General features: G+C 40.8%; 1 protein-coding gene across 4 annotated transcripts in view; it reads right to left on the bottom strand.

Annotated features, from left to right (window-relative positions):
• Positions 1–17,296, bottom strand: part of nos1apa (nitric oxide synthase 1 (neuronal) adaptor protein a) — a 161,377-nt gene that overhangs the window by 58,339 nt on the left and 85,742 nt on the right. For all 4 annotated transcript variants that reach the window (XM_007895655.2, XM_007895656.2, XM_007895658.2 and 1 more), the window contains 3 exons: positions 16,310–16,418; positions 5,872–6,013; positions 1,676–1,833 (listed from right to left, as the gene is read on the bottom strand). In XM_007895655.2, coding sequence (XP_007893846.2) covers positions 1,676–1,833; positions 5,872–6,013; positions 16,310–16,418 — 409 coding nt within the window. The remainder of the gene's footprint in view (positions 1–1,675; positions 1,834–5,871; positions 6,014–16,309; positions 16,419–17,296) is intronic.

Below are 17,296 nucleotides of genomic sequence, written 5' to 3'. Positions count from 1 at the left end.
TCCCGCTCCTATCCTCTCTCACTTGTCACCTGAATGCAAATGTTATCATGATATGAATAAATTGATACACCCACTACCCTTGACGTTACATCCTGTAAATCACTGAGAGACAATCTCCTGAACGTGAAAGGGTCCATATCAAATGCAAGGATTATTATTGTAATTTAATAAGCGACATAAAACCAACGTGAATAGAGCTATCATTATTTTCACTTAAATAAAACACAGAAGGAATTCACGTCTCTCAAACAAAATTGCATTTGTTCGAGGGCTGTACAAGGGAGGAAAATGATCAGAAAACCTCGCTGTTTAGCGATCTGATTCTTGTATATTGCAGGTTTTGTTATATCAATTATCAAGTCGTTCTTCATCTCATCCCGAAGTCCCTGATTCAACATTCCACTTTTTACTACCTCACCTTCCTCTCATCACTCATTTTGACAGAGCTCGATGTGCCTGGACACACATTCAATCTAGAAAAACTTTTACGAACCTCTCAAAGATTTATAATGGCCTTGTTGCGTAGGTACGCTATTCTATGACGATGCTCGCTGTTTGGAGTGGATGCTGTTAAAGGAGGGGAGATGCACTCTCACGACAGAATCACAGGAATAAATGTGCAGCTGGCAGAAAATGGAAATGAAATCTGTCTGAAAGCAAATATTTCACCCGCGTAATAAAATTCAAACATTCCATTCCAATCTCCTCCATTAAATGAAAATCATGACCAAACCATAAACATTCTCAGTAAAAAGTTCTGCACTCCGGAGGATTTTATTTTCTCCAAACAGTTGCTGAATTCATTTGAAGCTGTGATCTCTCACTGTACTCTGGCAGCAGCAACACTGCATCTTGCCTTGAGAAACGTCAAAAGGTTTCACATTGGGGCTCAACACAAGGGTGACCAAGTCAGAAGGTCATCGGTTCAAGACTCATGTTGGGACTTGAAACTCATAGCCCACCACCCCTTGCAGTGCTGAGGGTGTACTGCATTGTTAGAGGTGCTATCCTTTGGATGAGACTTCAGTTAAACTGAGGTCCCACTTGCCTGCTCAGATGGATGTTAAAGATCCTATGGCACTACCCAAAAGGAGAAGGGAGTTTCCCCCCAGGGCCTGGTCAACAATCCCCCGAATAAAATTAGTTATTTGCTTAATGGCTGTTTGTGGGATATTGCTGTGTGCAAAATTGGCTGCCGCGTTTGTCTACAAATGCACAATCACTCCACTTCACAGTGGTAGAAGCCCTCTGAATATAAACAATCTGGCACTATTATTAGAAGTACAGAGAGATAATAATATAATAATCCTTGTAATAGTGCCCATAGCAAATATGGTGCCTTATCATGTCACCAAAATGTCTCAAAGCATTTCATAGGATGTACTGTAAAGTGGGACTGTATTTTGTTGGCGAATGCGCAAGTCGATTCGTGCACATCAATTTCCCACAAACAGCCAATGAAGTGAATGACCAATTTTATTAGGGGGATTGTCGACCAGGACACCTGGAGAAAATCCCTTCTCTTTTCAAATAATGCTGTGGGACATTTAATGTCCACCTGAATAAGCAGACAGGACCACGTTTTAATGTTTCAACCAAAGGATGCAATGTGCACAGACACGCATGGAGCTCCAACCTACAGGAAATACGTGTATAAGGATTGTTTTAAGTCTACCTTTCTCTCTTTGTGAAGTTCTTCTTCTTTCCGTACTGCATCCAAGTCGGTGACTCCTCGGCTGAAATCGGTCACTGTTCCGTCAGGCAGGGGTGTGTCAACAGCGTCTATATCGGTCTCCTCTGAGGTCTCCTTTTCTGCCCCCGTCAGCTGCCGAGCTGATCCAATTAAAAAAAAAGATAAGGCATTAGCAAATTCTGGGAAAGAACAGTTTAAGGAGCTACGAGTTTGGCAGAGTTCAGATTTCAAGACACGTTGCCAGAAGGCTCCCTTTTGCGATTAAATCCACTTAGAGAAAATACGCAACTCTCCTGTCCTACTGTCACTGGGAGGACTCTAGTGGATGTGTGGAATAAGCAGATGATTGACTGAGACATTGTTTCAGGACTGAGAGAGAAACAGCAGACAGAGATCTGTGAAGTCACTCTGTGGTCCGAGGAGCAGAAACCCCGACACCTAACCGTCTCTGACAATTTCTAAACTTTGAGATGCTTAAAAAATGCTTTGCATTTTGAAAGAAGGACGACCATTGTTGTATCATTGTGTGTTGTAGATGGTTCAAATTATTTCTCCCTTCACTGACGACAACAGAAAGACACTGTGTCCATGAGAGACATTCCCACTTCCATTACTAGATGCCATTATCCACACACTGGGATGTTTTGTAACTAAAAATTCCATCAAGTGCTGCTCGCTCTCCAAAACACTGATTTCTCGTTTAATTACATATAAATCAAGACTCAGTTCAAGGCACTGGAGCAGATAAATATTACTGGTTTACAATTTTGTCATTCAATCTAAAAGGTCATAAAGCAGATCGATTGCTTGATAAAAATGCGTGCATTTAAAAATTGCCAGATAGGAAGATGAGCTTCTGTTAAGAAGCGCTGTGACCGTACATTTCTTCACAATTTCAGAAACTTTATGTTACTGAATGTCTTTTTGACCTGCTTATTCCCCACTCCATCACACGCTGCCTCCGCTCGGCTAGCTCCGGCCTCCTGCATGTCCCTCGTCTCCTCCATCAGTGGCCGTGCTTACAACCACTACGCCCCAAAACTCTGAACTCTCTCCCTCAATTCCTCAGCTCTGAATCCTCCTTCCCCATTTTCAGATCATGCCTCAAGACCTTCCTTTTCGACAGTGCCGAAGGTCACCTCCCCCTGGATTGGCTTCAGGTCACTGTCAAGCGCTGCAAGAAGCTACCCTACGTGAAGGACGCGACATATAAATGCAAGTTATTGTTGTTTTTAATTAAAAAAAGATCTGATAGCCAGACGTTCATTTAGTTTATGTGAAGGTCAGATATGGTGGGGGAAAGTGAATGTTAACAATGCTTAATGTTATGAACAGTGCATTGCTAATTTTTTTCCTTTTGTCCTCTCCTGAAAGTATTTTGTTTGACTCATTTTAACTTTAGGAGGAAATGGCTGCATTGGCAGGAGGCACTGTTGTCTATATTGGCAAGGCGGGACGGGGTGGGGGTGCACTGGAGAAATCACAGCTGATTGCAATTCTAATTTGGGTTAGGGCTAGAATTTTGCAGGGGCATCTAGATAGCAATCATCATCATGATCCCAGCCTGATTTTCCCCATCTCCCCAGTCCAAGGGCACTGAGGTCAACTGTGGTGTTCCAATTGTTGAGATCAACAAACACAGCTCTGAGCTGGATTCGAACCCACACCTTAGTTCTGCACCAGGTGGAGCTTTGATCCAATAGATCATTTGCTATTTAGCATTAGGGAGCAAGATTAGAACCGCATGTTATAGAGCGAGCTCCTGATCGTAGCCATTATGGCTGGCACCAAGACAGAGATCCTAGAACAGCCCCAAAACTCACTCACACATGTCCTAGCAGCCTGTTACAAAGCTGCATTGCCAGAGGCACAGTTGAGCAGAAGTAAAACTGAAATATAATAAGCAAGATGGAAAAGTGAATTACGAGAAGATGTTATATTGCCTTAGTAACCAGTATGTTGGTCATCAAAAAGGTACGTCTATTTATGTGAAAGACGCTGTATATCATCATTATTATTATTATGCAGCTTTGGACTAAAATTGGCTAATTGGAAATTGTCAACACATTTGTAACACACAACAACAAGAATTTGCATTCATATAATGGGCTCCAAGCGGATAGCGTCTCAGAGCGCTGAGCTTACAACCAATTTTTTTAAATGTAACTTTGTAATGATATTTGATAATGTACAGAAAGACTGTGGTGTCCGAATGTAACTCAGAATAAGTTCGATTAGTATTAGGAGCAGCTGAAAGAAGTGATGTATGATATTGACACTGGCTGGACTCCAGCAAGTCAGTAAACAAGGCATTAGCCCGTCCGAATGAATAAACAGATAAGCATCTGGACAGGTAGGACTTAGTGTATCAATCAGCTGCCTATGTGTACTGTTTGTACACCCCAAGGTACCTAGCAGTAAGTAGGAACCAGGTTGTTAGTCGACTGGCAGATCGCTTTTCTGGGGATAATAATCGCTTCNAAAAAAAAGATTGTTCACTTGAATCCACGACTGTTTATGGGACACTGCTGTGTGTAATTGGCTGCCGAGTTTCGCCTACAAAATATACAGTCAATTCACTTTACAGCATATTCTGTGAAGTGCTTTGAAATGTCTCCAAGACATGATAAGGCACTATATCAAATGCAAGGTTTATTATTATTAAGGTAGCAATGCTGATAACCTTGGGAGACAGTATATTAGATCCAATTGTGGCTATTTACCTACAATAGATCTAGGGGTATTGAAATAGATAGCAACCAGAGACCCTAAATCACCTATTAAAACATTCTGCCTTAAAATTTAAGTTGGCGCAGAATTATGGAAGATCTTTGGATTTTCGCATCTCTTAAAAAAGAATCCTCTTCCAAAGTAATAATAATCCTTGCATTTGAGACAGAATTGACGTACTTTTCACAGTTCCGCTCCCCCTAAAGTGTTAAAGGCAAACTTGTCCGACTGTGTGAATTTTGGGACTCTCTCTGAATAGGTTCAGAGCAGCTCAGATCATTGAACAAAGAGCTCAGAGAACTCAAATTTGTTCTCAATAGAAGTAAAAAAAGATCAAAAGGGAAATACATTCCAAGCATTTGAAATTATGAAAGGAAACTAATCAATTAAAAACTGATAAGGTTTTTTATTTGCGTGTACCTAGAGGCCATGATTATACGCTTAGGAAATCACCAAGGACTTGTAAGCTACAGAATAAAATGGAACTAAATGCCACCAGTTCAATCTTTTAACATTTCCATTTTTTTTTGCAGAATGTTACATTGATTTACAAAGCTGTATGCAGTTTCTACGGCATTTTCAGGAGCTTATGGGAAATGAATGAATCTGTTGGCTCTATCAGATTCCATCGGTTGTTTTTTTTCACACTCGAGAATCAGGGTGTTCAGTTGGTGGGGAAAACAATAGAGGACAGAACCCTCAATGGCCTGATCCATCTTACTTAGGATTCCAAGTGATCCACAGTGGATTAAATCTCCATCTTCCCTTGTGTCAACCAGCTTTTCTCTATGTAAAGATGAGCATGAGTGTTTTGGGATGGGGACTCTGGGTGAGGAGAACAAACTCGATAACAAAAATAATCTTTGCATTTGATACAGTGCCTTTCACACTGGGAGGCCGTCTCAACTCAAACGCTTCATAAGATTCACCGTAAAATGTATTAGTGGCTGTATTCTTTGCAGGCGAAAGCGGCATCCAATTTGTGCACAGCAATATCTCACAAACTACCTTAATAATCCATGAAATGAATGGCCGATTTGATCTGAAGACAAAACATTATCTGGAGGAATGGGAGAAAGTTCTCTTTACTTTTCAATCAGTGTCATGGGATCTTTCAATGCATACCACAACAGGTTTGAACACATAGCTAGGAAGACACTTGCTTAATTAGGTTTCCTGGATTGGAGGAAACCTTCAGTACAGACAGACATAGAAGATTTTGAGAAAGAAATGGAATTTTTTTTATTAAAAAAGTTATTGTGGTACTAAAAGCACCATCCAGACAAGAATCCTAGACTGACGGTAGAATTATAGATCGATATGGGTTGTTTTGAGTGTTGAGTCCAGGCTTTACTCGGTTATCTTTCTGACACTCAAGATTAATTTGAGAGCCCAGTTCTCAGCTGCTCTACCCGACCCAAGCATCTTGCACAACAAAATTGTCTTACCTGAAACGTTTGTGCCTTCAGTATTTTCCTCACTTGCTTGGTCCTCCTGCCCATCCCCGTTTTGCTGGGTGTGCTGCAGACTCAGCTTGTGGCACACTTCGAAGGCCTGGCCGATAGTCCGCACTATCCGCATAGCTTGGCTCTGTGAAAGGGTTGACAAGAAAGAAATTTATATCTCAAGAAGAAACTCAGAATGAGATATAACTGGATGAGAGAGAATTAACATAAATAGAGTATATCTGATAGTAATAAAAATCCTTGCATTTGATATAGTGCCTGGGGACACCGAGAAGCTGCCCTGAGTGAAGGGCACTATAAAATGCAACTTTCTGTAGTTGTTGCCTTTCACGTCAGGTATTGCATCTCAAAGTGCTTTGCATGCTGTTATTCTAGTGTAGTGACTGTGTATTTTTCAGGCATGCGCACAACAATGTCCAACAAACCATGAATGATCAGTTTTATCAGGGGGATTGATGGCAAGGACACCATGACAATCTCTCTTCTCTTTTCAAATCGTGCCATGGGATCTTCAACATCCAACTGAACAGGCAGAAGGTACCTCGGCTTAATATCTTATCTGAAGGATGTAGTTTGTACAGACTCTACAGGAAAACCTGCACATGTATACAGAACCTCCCTCAATACAGCACATTCCTAGCACTACATTGGAGTGTCAACCTAGACTATACAAATTCAAAGTCCCAACATGGGGCTCGAACCAAAGACCTTCTGACTTAATAATAATAATAATAATCCTTGCATTTGATATAGTGCTTTTAACGTCGGAAGGACGTCCCAAAGCGCTTCACAGAACACACTGTAAAGTGAATTGACTGTATATTTGTGGGCGAACGCGGCAGCCAATTGTGCACAGCAATGTCCCACAAACAGTCGTAGATTGAAAATGACCAATTTATTATTGTTTTGGGTTTTGGAGGGATTATTATTAGGCTCTGTGTGGAGTAAGGAAACTTGCCCAAGGTTTCGCCCTGCCTGGAATTGAACTCAGGTCTCTCGCTTGCAAAGCGAGTGCTCTAACCACTGAGCTACAAGTCTCCACTGACTTAGTGGCAAGGGTGCTACCAACTGAGTCAGGCTGATACCATAGACTCTAAATGGAGTAAAATCTATATGATAAACCTGTATATGTCACCTTGTGGAAAGTGTGGGAATGTAACATCTTTGGGCAATCGCAAAAGTTACAGAATAAGCAAAGGCAATGAGACAAAACATGTTTTCGCATTTGGTGTAAGCTCAGCTTTGTTTTGGTTTCGCAACTATCAATGTATATGTTATTGCGCTAAGGAACCCGGGACCCATATCTCTTTTTATGAAAGAAACAGACATCCAATTATGGGAAAATGGAACATGTATAAAGGTCAGATGTTGTTTTTCTCTGGTGTGCAGTGTGGGGAGCAGTACCTTGGGAGAGTTGTTGCTACCGCTCTGCACCTCATATATATATGAAATAAAGCTTTTTGAATGTATATTGCACTGACTCCGTGTTGAGTTTTCAGGTCTTTAAGAGCAATCGCACATCGCAATCTGGGTTTAACAACTTCTCAATGAGATTCGGGGGTAAGTGATGTGAGAAATCTAAAATAGTAGGTTTATGCGGGATAAAAACAATTGAGCCTATATTGAATGATGACTAGAAATTGTACAGTGGACCTCCTCTGTCACCTTCCCCATCCCCACATTAAGGCATCTCAAAGCTCTTCGCAGGATTTCACTTGAAGTATAGTGACTGTATAGTTGTCGGCGAGTACCACAGTCAATTTATGGACAGCAATATCCCAGAGACGGTCAAATATTTCCCCTTTTCTCTCACTCCATGCCTGACCTGACTGGCTCATCACTGCTGCTGGCAACCCTTTGTCATCTTGCCTGAGTGATCACTGTTCATGTGTGAGCCTAAACAGTGAATGTTGCCAGAACATTCGACCATGAAGGACATCACGGCTGAGCCTGATCCCCAGCCCTCTAGTGTGAAACCAATATAAAACACCCCTTTGTCGAAACATGCTTTTTGTAGTGCTTCCAAAAGCAACCTACATATCTATTGCCAGCCTCCACTTCCAGTTTGTATTACAAGTTACTGTACAACAATTTGTATTTATATAGCGCCCTTCGTGTTGGGTAGTGTCCTGGAGCACTGTAGCAACATTATAACCACTAGATTTCATCTCTTAAGTAGAAACCAAGATTAATTTTGGAACAAAACTGCACTGTTGCGCCTGTAAATTTGTGGGTGAACACAGTAATTCAATTTGCGCACAGCAATATCCCACAATCCGTGAAGCCAATGACAAGTTTTTAGAACCGTAAAGACCAACAGCACCTTTACAAAAAGATTCTCCTGCCCACCCTGCTTGGGATCCACTTCCAGCTAGGGCACCCATGCTGCACTGTGAATGCGCTTTGGGGATGTCCTCCCAACATGAGAGACGCTATATACTGTAAATGCAAATTGCATTGTTTCAGAGATATCTCCTGGGAGGATGAAAGAAAGACTTGAATAACGTGCTTCCAAGCTGTTACATTTAGCTTACGTGCTTTAGGCCTCCCTTCACACATAACCTGCTCTCCGGGCCTCAGATGTCACCTGTCTGGGCTGACTTCCAATACAATGACGTTTCCTCGCTAGGATAATGGACGTCCTTGTGGTTGGGTGGGTGGTGAGTTTCAAGTTCCAGGCAAGAAATCACAAAACCTTTAACCAAACACTGCACACAGAGGGCAAAGCAATTTGGGAGAGGGAGTGGGGGGAGTTGTGAGTGAGGGTGAAGCAAGGGGTCACTCTTAAAATGCCAATCCCTCAGCTCTTCAGTTTTGCAACAGGCACAGGCTTATCTTGCAGTGGAGGACACAAGCCTCTTTCAGTAGGGCGTCTGGAGTCAGGTCACTGTAAACGGGAGTCTAGTATAGGCACTGCTTAGCCAGGGCATTGGGCACATTCCGTGGCATGTTCCTGTCTCCGGGAACACGTCCTCTCTCACGCTGATTGGAATTAGACTGGAATGTGCGCAGCACTTACACTTGCGGAACGCTTGAAATTACCTGCGATTTCTCATTCAGTGACACCTCCCCTTCTTGTTACAAGATGGACCAGTAATTCCTAACACAAAGTGCCAACAATAAAGGTTATCATGCCTCGGCGAGTGATTACACATTCCTGTCAGTCGCAGACTATGTATCACAAATGCCACAGGAAGTGAATGGGCTGGATTAAATCTCTGTTCTTGTTTACGACTAATTTACTTTTTTTTTTGCTTTCCTTCCTTTTTTAAAAAAAATTGTGAGATCCACGCATCGATAGAGAAAAAAAAAGGCAAATATTTAGCCTATCCCCACCCCCCTCCCCCATTTCATCTCAATACCTCAGGGTACTTCCCAAATGAATAACCTGTTTCTGATCAAATTCATGAAACTGCACGTTAATCCGTTGAAGGGTTTAAAAGAAAAATCCTCATAAAAAGTAAAATAAACAATAAAGTAAAATTTAAAAAAAATAAACAAACAATAAAAAAAATGCATTCCAATGGAATTCCCCCCCAAATAAATGAATAAAACGGCGAGGTGGTTCCTGCTGCTTTTTAAAATGAAAATTAATTTCAGCCAGCGGGCTCCATATGTCACCATGGCAACAATGAATGAGCGAGTGGAGGAGTTTGTGACCAGGAGCTCAGGTGGCAGAATGAAAGCGACTGGTACAACACCGGCTGATTCGAAAACCTTGCAAAATGAGGGCCTTTTAATTTATCAATGGCACTAGGTTAGAAGCACATCTCATTTTCTCTCACTCTTTCCCTTTTAATGCTCACCGTTGAATTTAAAAAAGCAGCTCTTAAGCATTTTTAAATGCTTATCTTTTTCTCTATCTCTCTCTCTCTCGCACACACACAGAGCTTCCACTCAAACGCAACAGAAACTGGACATTGCACAGACTTGAATTTTCTGCCCTATATAATAGAGCCAGAGTACTGAGTAAAACTATACAGGATATCTATAGGACAAATATGCAACCATCTCAAGATGTAAAATTCTCAACAGTATGGCTGAAAGACCCTACCAGGGCATGTGGACCCTACAAGGCATTAGAAACAGTGACGATCAAGTGTATATGAGAATATTCAATCGTACCTAGATTTAGTTTCAAATTGCTCCTATCGTTTAAGATCGCATTTGACACTATTCATATATATGGTGAAACAGCAACTTTCCGTATGGATTGTGAGAGTTACTGACTGGAGTGGAATATTCGAAGACTAAATAACCCCATGCTAAACAAGGCTTGAGTTTGATTTGGTTTGTTGCTTATAGAAGCGGAATTTGATATTCAATATTTTTAATGGGTATCAATAGAATAAAAACAGACAGAGCATGATCCACTTGACCCTGTGTAGGAGACAGTGTCTGCTTGGTTTGAGTTTGGCGCAGATAACCTGTGTGGGGAGGTGGTATAAGACCTGAAGTATCAGGGAACAATTAAGTATAATTCATACGATCTTATGCAAAGTTATGAGGGGGGCAAGAGGAGAGATTGAAAGCAAACCTATAAAAGTATCAAGACATTTAAATGTTATAGGCGCAGTACAGAGTATTCCCCATGACAGATCAAACCTAACGAAATCTGAGCAGAGCTTAATGCAGGTCAAGGGCAATGAATTGAATGAAGCGAAAACTTTTCAAATGCAAAGAATATGAAACAGTCAGCTATGAAGGCTAGAATTATGTGGAGTTGCCTGTTGTTCCTAAATTCCAGGATACAACACAAAGCTTGCTGTACAATTCCCTTTTCATACAGAAACAGGGATCCTGGCGTGGGTGAAGACCATTACTCTGCTCCGACAATGCACCTTGACCCTTATTCTTCACACTGCATGAATATCCCATGCATGCTCTTCATAATTTTTATAATATTTGGCAGTGTCAACGGAACTGGCCTGCATAATATATTCTACTTGTTGCAAATTAAATGGAACTGGAATCCTGCCAGTCTGGGTCCCTCTTACTGATGTTACGTGAGACTTGGGCAATTTTGTAATCACCACTGTGTTGCGTAAGTTAACTTGTAATTGTAGAGGAGAGCTCCATCTTCTCTTCTTGGTTGGATTGGGATCGGGGTCTTAATGATGAAAGATAGTAATTGAATGGATGCCTTAGCCACGACTGAATCTAACCATTTCCTACTGCCGTCATTCATCACCTTAATGAACACCATAGAAAACCTCTCTCTGTGATTTACCATTGCATTAGAAAGACCATTCAAAGCGCTAACAGTATAAATTTGCACAACAATTCGTTTGTTTTTTTTCACCCAGTTTGATCTGACAGCAGATCATTAGATGGAACCTAATAACTATAATTGTAATGACCACTTTAAATAGCAATCATGGTGACAGATGATGTGGAACCTAAAAAAAGAATGTCAACTGCGTGTAAAATCGGTTGAGGTTTAAGATAAGTACAACCAGCTTGGCATAAATTATNAAAAAAATAGGCTTCACAATTGATAACGTAAGTGTTTGGCTGAATTAAGATGGAATTGGAATTATCAAAGGTGTTTTTTGGATGAGATGTTGAACCAATTAATTGGTCATTCCCCTCAGTGTTGTTTGCAGGATCTTGCTCTGCACAGATCTAATTAGCTGCACAAGTCATTTACTTGACAGGAATTACCCGTGAAGCATTTTGAGATGTTTCAGTATAAGGTGTTAGAAACTTACATTGTCCAGACTGACACTCCAGTGCAATGCTAGGGCCGTGCATTGTTGGAGATGCCATCCTTCTGATGTGACGTTAAGATGAGGTCCCATCTACCTTTTTAAATGGGTGTTAACGATGCTATGGCACAAATTGAAAAGAAAAGGGAGTTTCTCCTGGTGTCCTGGCCAACAACCTCCCAGATAAAATTGGTCACTTCATGGTCGTTTGTGAGGCATTGCTGTGCACAAATTAGCTGCCGTGTTTCCCCCACAAAAAACACAGTGTTATGGCATATCCTGTGAAGCGCTTTGAGGTGTCATCCTGTTATCAAAGGCATTATCTCAAATGTAAGGATTATTATTATAAAAACGCAAGTTCTTCCTATAGGTGGCTTGACAATTAGCAATCAGCATTTGGTAGAGGGTTAGTTATTCAGAAGGCAGAATAGACATCTAAAGAGAGTTTTGTATCTCAGGTGGTGAACTAGTGCCTACATTCACATGCAATGTTAGAAAGACTTTCAAAGTGTTAGATTCAAAGTTGTACTTTATAAAATGCTGATATGCACCCAAGCAAATCCACACTGATTGCAGCCTAGACCCTCCAAGGAAATAGAAAAGGAAACATTTGAAAGAAAATAGAAGAGGTAGGTCGATAATGGAAAACATCTGTATTCTTCTTCACCTTTGTTTCAGTGAATTTTTTTAACTGAAACAGGATGTGCAAAGTAGGTCACTAAAGAAAGGAAAGGCTACAGGGAAATAAAATACAAAATCAGTGGAGGACGAGGAGGAGATGGATGAGAAACATTTCAGTTCCAAAGGGTGCAACACTCGGATTGTGCTGGGGATGTCCTCTATTGTCGGATGTGCCTTTCTTTGATGATACATTTGCCTGTTCAGGTGGAACTATTAAAAAAAGGAGTTTCTCCAGGTGTCTTGCCCAACAATCTCCCAGATAAAATTAGTAATTTGTTTCACAATTGTTGGTGGGTCACTGTCATGTGTACATGTTCTGCTGCATTCATCAACAAAATATACACTTTCCAGTACACTTTCCAGTAAAAAAAAACAAGCTCAGTCTGTCTCTGTCAGCTTGACTTCAGAGCCACTGGTTGGACCATCAAGATCTTTTGGGTTATTCAGCATTCCATTAATGCTTTTGGAGGGAGGAAGAAGGAGGGAGGGAATTATTTCAATAAATATGTCATTCATTATAGGTCCTGAAACACTAGAAAATCCCCAGCAGCAATTTCCTTGGGCCAGATTTGTACATGAGATAGACAATTTATGAAGTGAAGTGCTTAGAATTGCCCTCTCAATATGAGCGGCATTAAATCAAATGCAAGGATTATTATTAAGATTTAATAATTTATTAAAGTGAACAACCCCAGGGATTTGTCCAAAATCTGCCACTACGATACCTTCCAAAGAGGATCATAGGATGTAGTTGAATAGACTCTGACTTGGAATATAGGCAGAGTTCAATAAGATTTGAGGTGGTTGCAGAATATTTGTGTCTGCTCAAAGACTGCATACTCCATACTGCAGGGTGAGCCCCATTTACTGTAACTACAAGTGGTTAGTTCCAGGGGAATTATCTTTATATTTGTCTAAGGATTTGGGGTTTGGTTCTCGACTGGTCGGATCATCAGGATCTTTGGTTTATTCAGCAATCCATTAATGCTTTTGGAGGGAGGAGGAAGGAGCAAGGGAATTATTTCAATGAAATACGCCATTCATTATAGGTCATGAAATGCTAGAAAATCCCCAGCAGCAATTTCCTTGGGCCAGATTTGTACATGAGATAGACAATTTATATGCAGATTACATTGTCTTATGCCATCAATCTCAACTGACAAATTCTATTAGAATTAGTCAGTTTAGTTCCAATATGAATTAAAGCTTCAATCTCGCATTCTGCGTTAACCAGTCAAAACCTTTTTGTGTTTTCTCTGGTGCTCCATTTTTGCTGATTTACACAAGGCCCAGTATTTGCCAGTGAGGCACTGCTGATCAGTCGCAATAACATGAAGGGGCGGAAAATCAGCATGCTCTACGTATACACAATTTGCATTGGCTGTTTTACAAATGATCCACATAATTTCACGGGAGAATGAACTTTCCACACATATCCAAAACAGAGTGCTGACTAACCTAGCAGTTTACGAAGATGATTTGCGGTTTGGGAGTAACCATCCAACACGGCGTGCTTCCAATGCCCATCGCAAGCCCAGACTTTTCAAGAGTTGACAACCTTAGCTGTCATAGTGAGTAATGGAGCTATCAGTCACCAATGAGTGCCCGTAATTAAATAATGCTGCCTCACTCACGTTAGTGAGGTTATCCCATAAACCAGGAAATGATCGTCAACTTATATTCCATGCATCCTAGGATTGCTATTAATTCTCCCATCCCAAAACTATATTTTTTTCATGTTCAATCAAACCAGCTGCTAAGCCAATTTATTTTGCAGAGGATATGAATTAAGTGAAAATGTAATGGCAGCCATCGAATCAAAGCATAGTGCTCCTGAATCAAGTCATATAAATGCTGAATCAAATCATATTGATCACTGCTGAATGAAATCACTGCTGAATGAAATCAAATATCACCGCTGAATGAAATGAAATCATATCACTGCTGGATTAAATCATATCACTGCTGGATTAAATCATATCACCACTGGATTAAATCATATTACCGTTGGTATAAATGGTATAAATTTGCTGGTTTTACTTTTGTCTCACACAACCGCACTCTAACTTACTGAGGACAACAAAGCTGTGTTGTACCCATTAGGTTGTGTACCACAATAGCGTTGGGACCTTTGGAGACAACATACTCTGATCACTGAAAAGAGTGAACTTTACACTAAGTCTTTACAAAGGGATTTCCATTCTAAAGATTGAACAGAATAAATGGTTATTTTAGTAATCAGCACACATTAGATCAGACCGCTAAAGGCTTCCAATGGGGTTGGGAGGGGATTTACATCAATACATAGCTAAAGGCTATTTCATTATGGGTCACGGCATTCAGACACAATGCAACTCCTGGCAATCTGAATGGATTTTTTTTATAGCTTATTCATTCATTTTTAATAGTGATACTAGTCATGCTGTATACATGTTTGAACATGGTCACATTTGACTACAACAGGTAGCCAAACATAATCTTGTAGATACTGCGCATCAGTGAAACCGACGGTGGCTTGCAGGCCATCAAATGGATGGCGTTTCAGTCCATTTCACACACAATCCAGAACCCACTCACAACTTCAGCCACCAGCATAGTCGTTACTTTGGATACTCATTTTATTCTAGGAGGATTTATTTGGTCAGCTGGGTGTCTGACACATGCGGAAACCCATCACCAAGTATTCAAACCAGACAGACTGACAGTTCCATGCATCCCACGTACAAATCGAAATTCCCATTAGTGGAATGGAATAATAGAATGTGCACACTTCCACCGGGGGGACACATCCTGCTTACTAAATTCCAGAGCATACTAGTTACAGGTTGCAAGAACAAAGATTTGGGGAACACAGATTGTGCGTCGGGGTCCTGCTAGAGTTTAACCAGCTAAAATGATATAACTTGCCATTGAGAGCACTGTCTGGCAAGCTTTCCCACCGCTTGTCCAGCTAAAACCACCACACTCGTATCAAAACTCAAACTATTTGATTACAGTTGAAAGAAACTTAAACAGTTCCTCAGTGGACACATGTACTGAGAACAAAAGGTTAATTGTCACAGCTAACGCATACGCACATAACACTGCATTGTTTAAACCAGCACTGGATTTTAGTTACAGTTTGAACGCATTTGGTTCTCCTTTGTGTCGTTAGTGTTTTGGCAAGAATAATTCTCAAAGGAGAAGCTACCTTATTTATTCCAACACCAGAACTAATCTTCCTGCAGCCATGGAATTATATTTCCCGAGGCGTCCAAATAATGTGGAAATTAGATTTCCAATCTCAGCTGTGTTGTGTTACATGTCAATACTTATTGACCGATGAGAAATATTCTTTCTCTTTCTTTCTCCCTCCCTGCCCCTCCTATCTGCCAGCAGTTCAAGTGCGGGATAGTCTAAGGATCTCTGGTGAAATGTGCCACTGTTAAAAGAGAACCTGGAGTTTAATGGGTATGATTCAGATGCCAGTTTGCTAAAGATAATTCTTCCTGTGGTTTGACAGGTTAATCAACTTAACTGAAATTGCTTTGTCATGGAGAGGTGGGCTAATTATTTTTAGTTGTCTATTAAACAAATCTTATCAAATGCTTTTTGATAATTCCTTTCCAGTAAAATGGATAAGGTGGTGGGTCAAGTTTGTTCGGAAACCAATGCCTTGCATTAAACAAAAACCTTAAATAACCCACATATTTGATATAACAGGACTTGGAACTCATATACTTCATTGTTAGAGGCTGTAATTCGGATGAGATGTTAAACTAAGGCCCGCTCAGGTGAATTCTAAAGATCCTATGGCACGATTCATAAAGTGAAGTCCTGGCCAATAATCCCCGAAATAAAATTGGTCACTCACTTCATAGCTGTTTGGGGGCCAATGCTGTGGGCAAAATTGACTGCTGTGTTCGCCTACAAAACACACATTCAATGCGCTTTGCAGTTTATCCTATGAAGCGCTTTGAGACGTCTCGAAGACGTGATAAGGCGCGATACCAAACGCAAGAATTGTATGATTACTGTTTATAAACATTTACCTTCTTCTTAGATTTGAAGACGTTGCATCTGAAAACGTTGCTGGCTCCGTCCCTGGCGATGTAGCTGAAGATTTTCAGGTCTTGCGAATCGTGGGACACGTAGAAAATCCTAGGAGAAATGGACACAAAGAAAGCGGCTCAGGAGGATTGGTCATCACATCACATCAAACGTCACGTCACACAGAGTAATGGCAGAGATTGGCAGATCCTCAGAAACTGGAGCTCGAAATACAGAGCACGATGACACGAACAAAGGAACAAACTGCCACTTGTCAAATACCATGTAGACAGCTCGACTGCCATGTGCTATTGACAAACTGTTCTCCAGGTGTCAGAAGGCAAAGCCTGCTTGGTGATGGACCTTGGAATCAGTCTCAGAAGGAGCCTTTCTCCCCAACGCTGAGATATTGGAATTGTGTCCGCTTTCACTTGTAAGTCAGCTGACAAAAAAGAAACGCTCAATCCTCAGGGATGAAATGAATAATATTTTTTTTTAAGGTAATGTTTTTCCAATGAAATGTCTAATCGAGCCCACAGCTAGCACAGAGTGGAAAAACCGTGAATATTTCGAACGTGGAAGGTTAGTCGGTCCAATATGTCAGTGCTGGCTCTTTAAAGAGTAATCCATTCAGTTCCATTTAGCTGCCTCCCCCCCAACCAAATCCGTGCAAATTGCACCCTTTTAGACATCTGTTCACTCTTGAAAGCTAATATTCATCCTGCCTGGACCACTGCATCAACAACGATAACTTGGATTTATATAGCACCCTTCATTCTTGGAGCGCTGCAGAGTGGCAGGATTGGATGCTGAGAAAAAAAGAGGATATGCATCAACCCACATAACACAATTAATCATATTTTTCCAATCTCACCCCTCCAATCATATCAGCCTTTAATTCAGCCCATTACATGATTATAAAATATTCACATTTCTTTTAAAGCAACTCTTCAGAAGATCCTAGTTTTTTTTCCTTGAAATGCATTACT

This window comes from Callorhinchus milii, unplaced genomic scaffold (assembly GCF_018977255.1).
Source record: "Callorhinchus milii isolate IMCB2004 unplaced genomic scaffold, IMCB_Cmil_1.0 Scaffold5, whole genome shotgun sequence".
Classification (NCBI taxonomy): domain Eukaryota; kingdom Metazoa; phylum Chordata; class Chondrichthyes; order Chimaeriformes; family Callorhinchidae; genus Callorhinchus; species Callorhinchus milii.
Note: the sequence above shows the minus strand (reverse complement) of the source record. Positions and strands in the feature narration are given on the sequence as shown.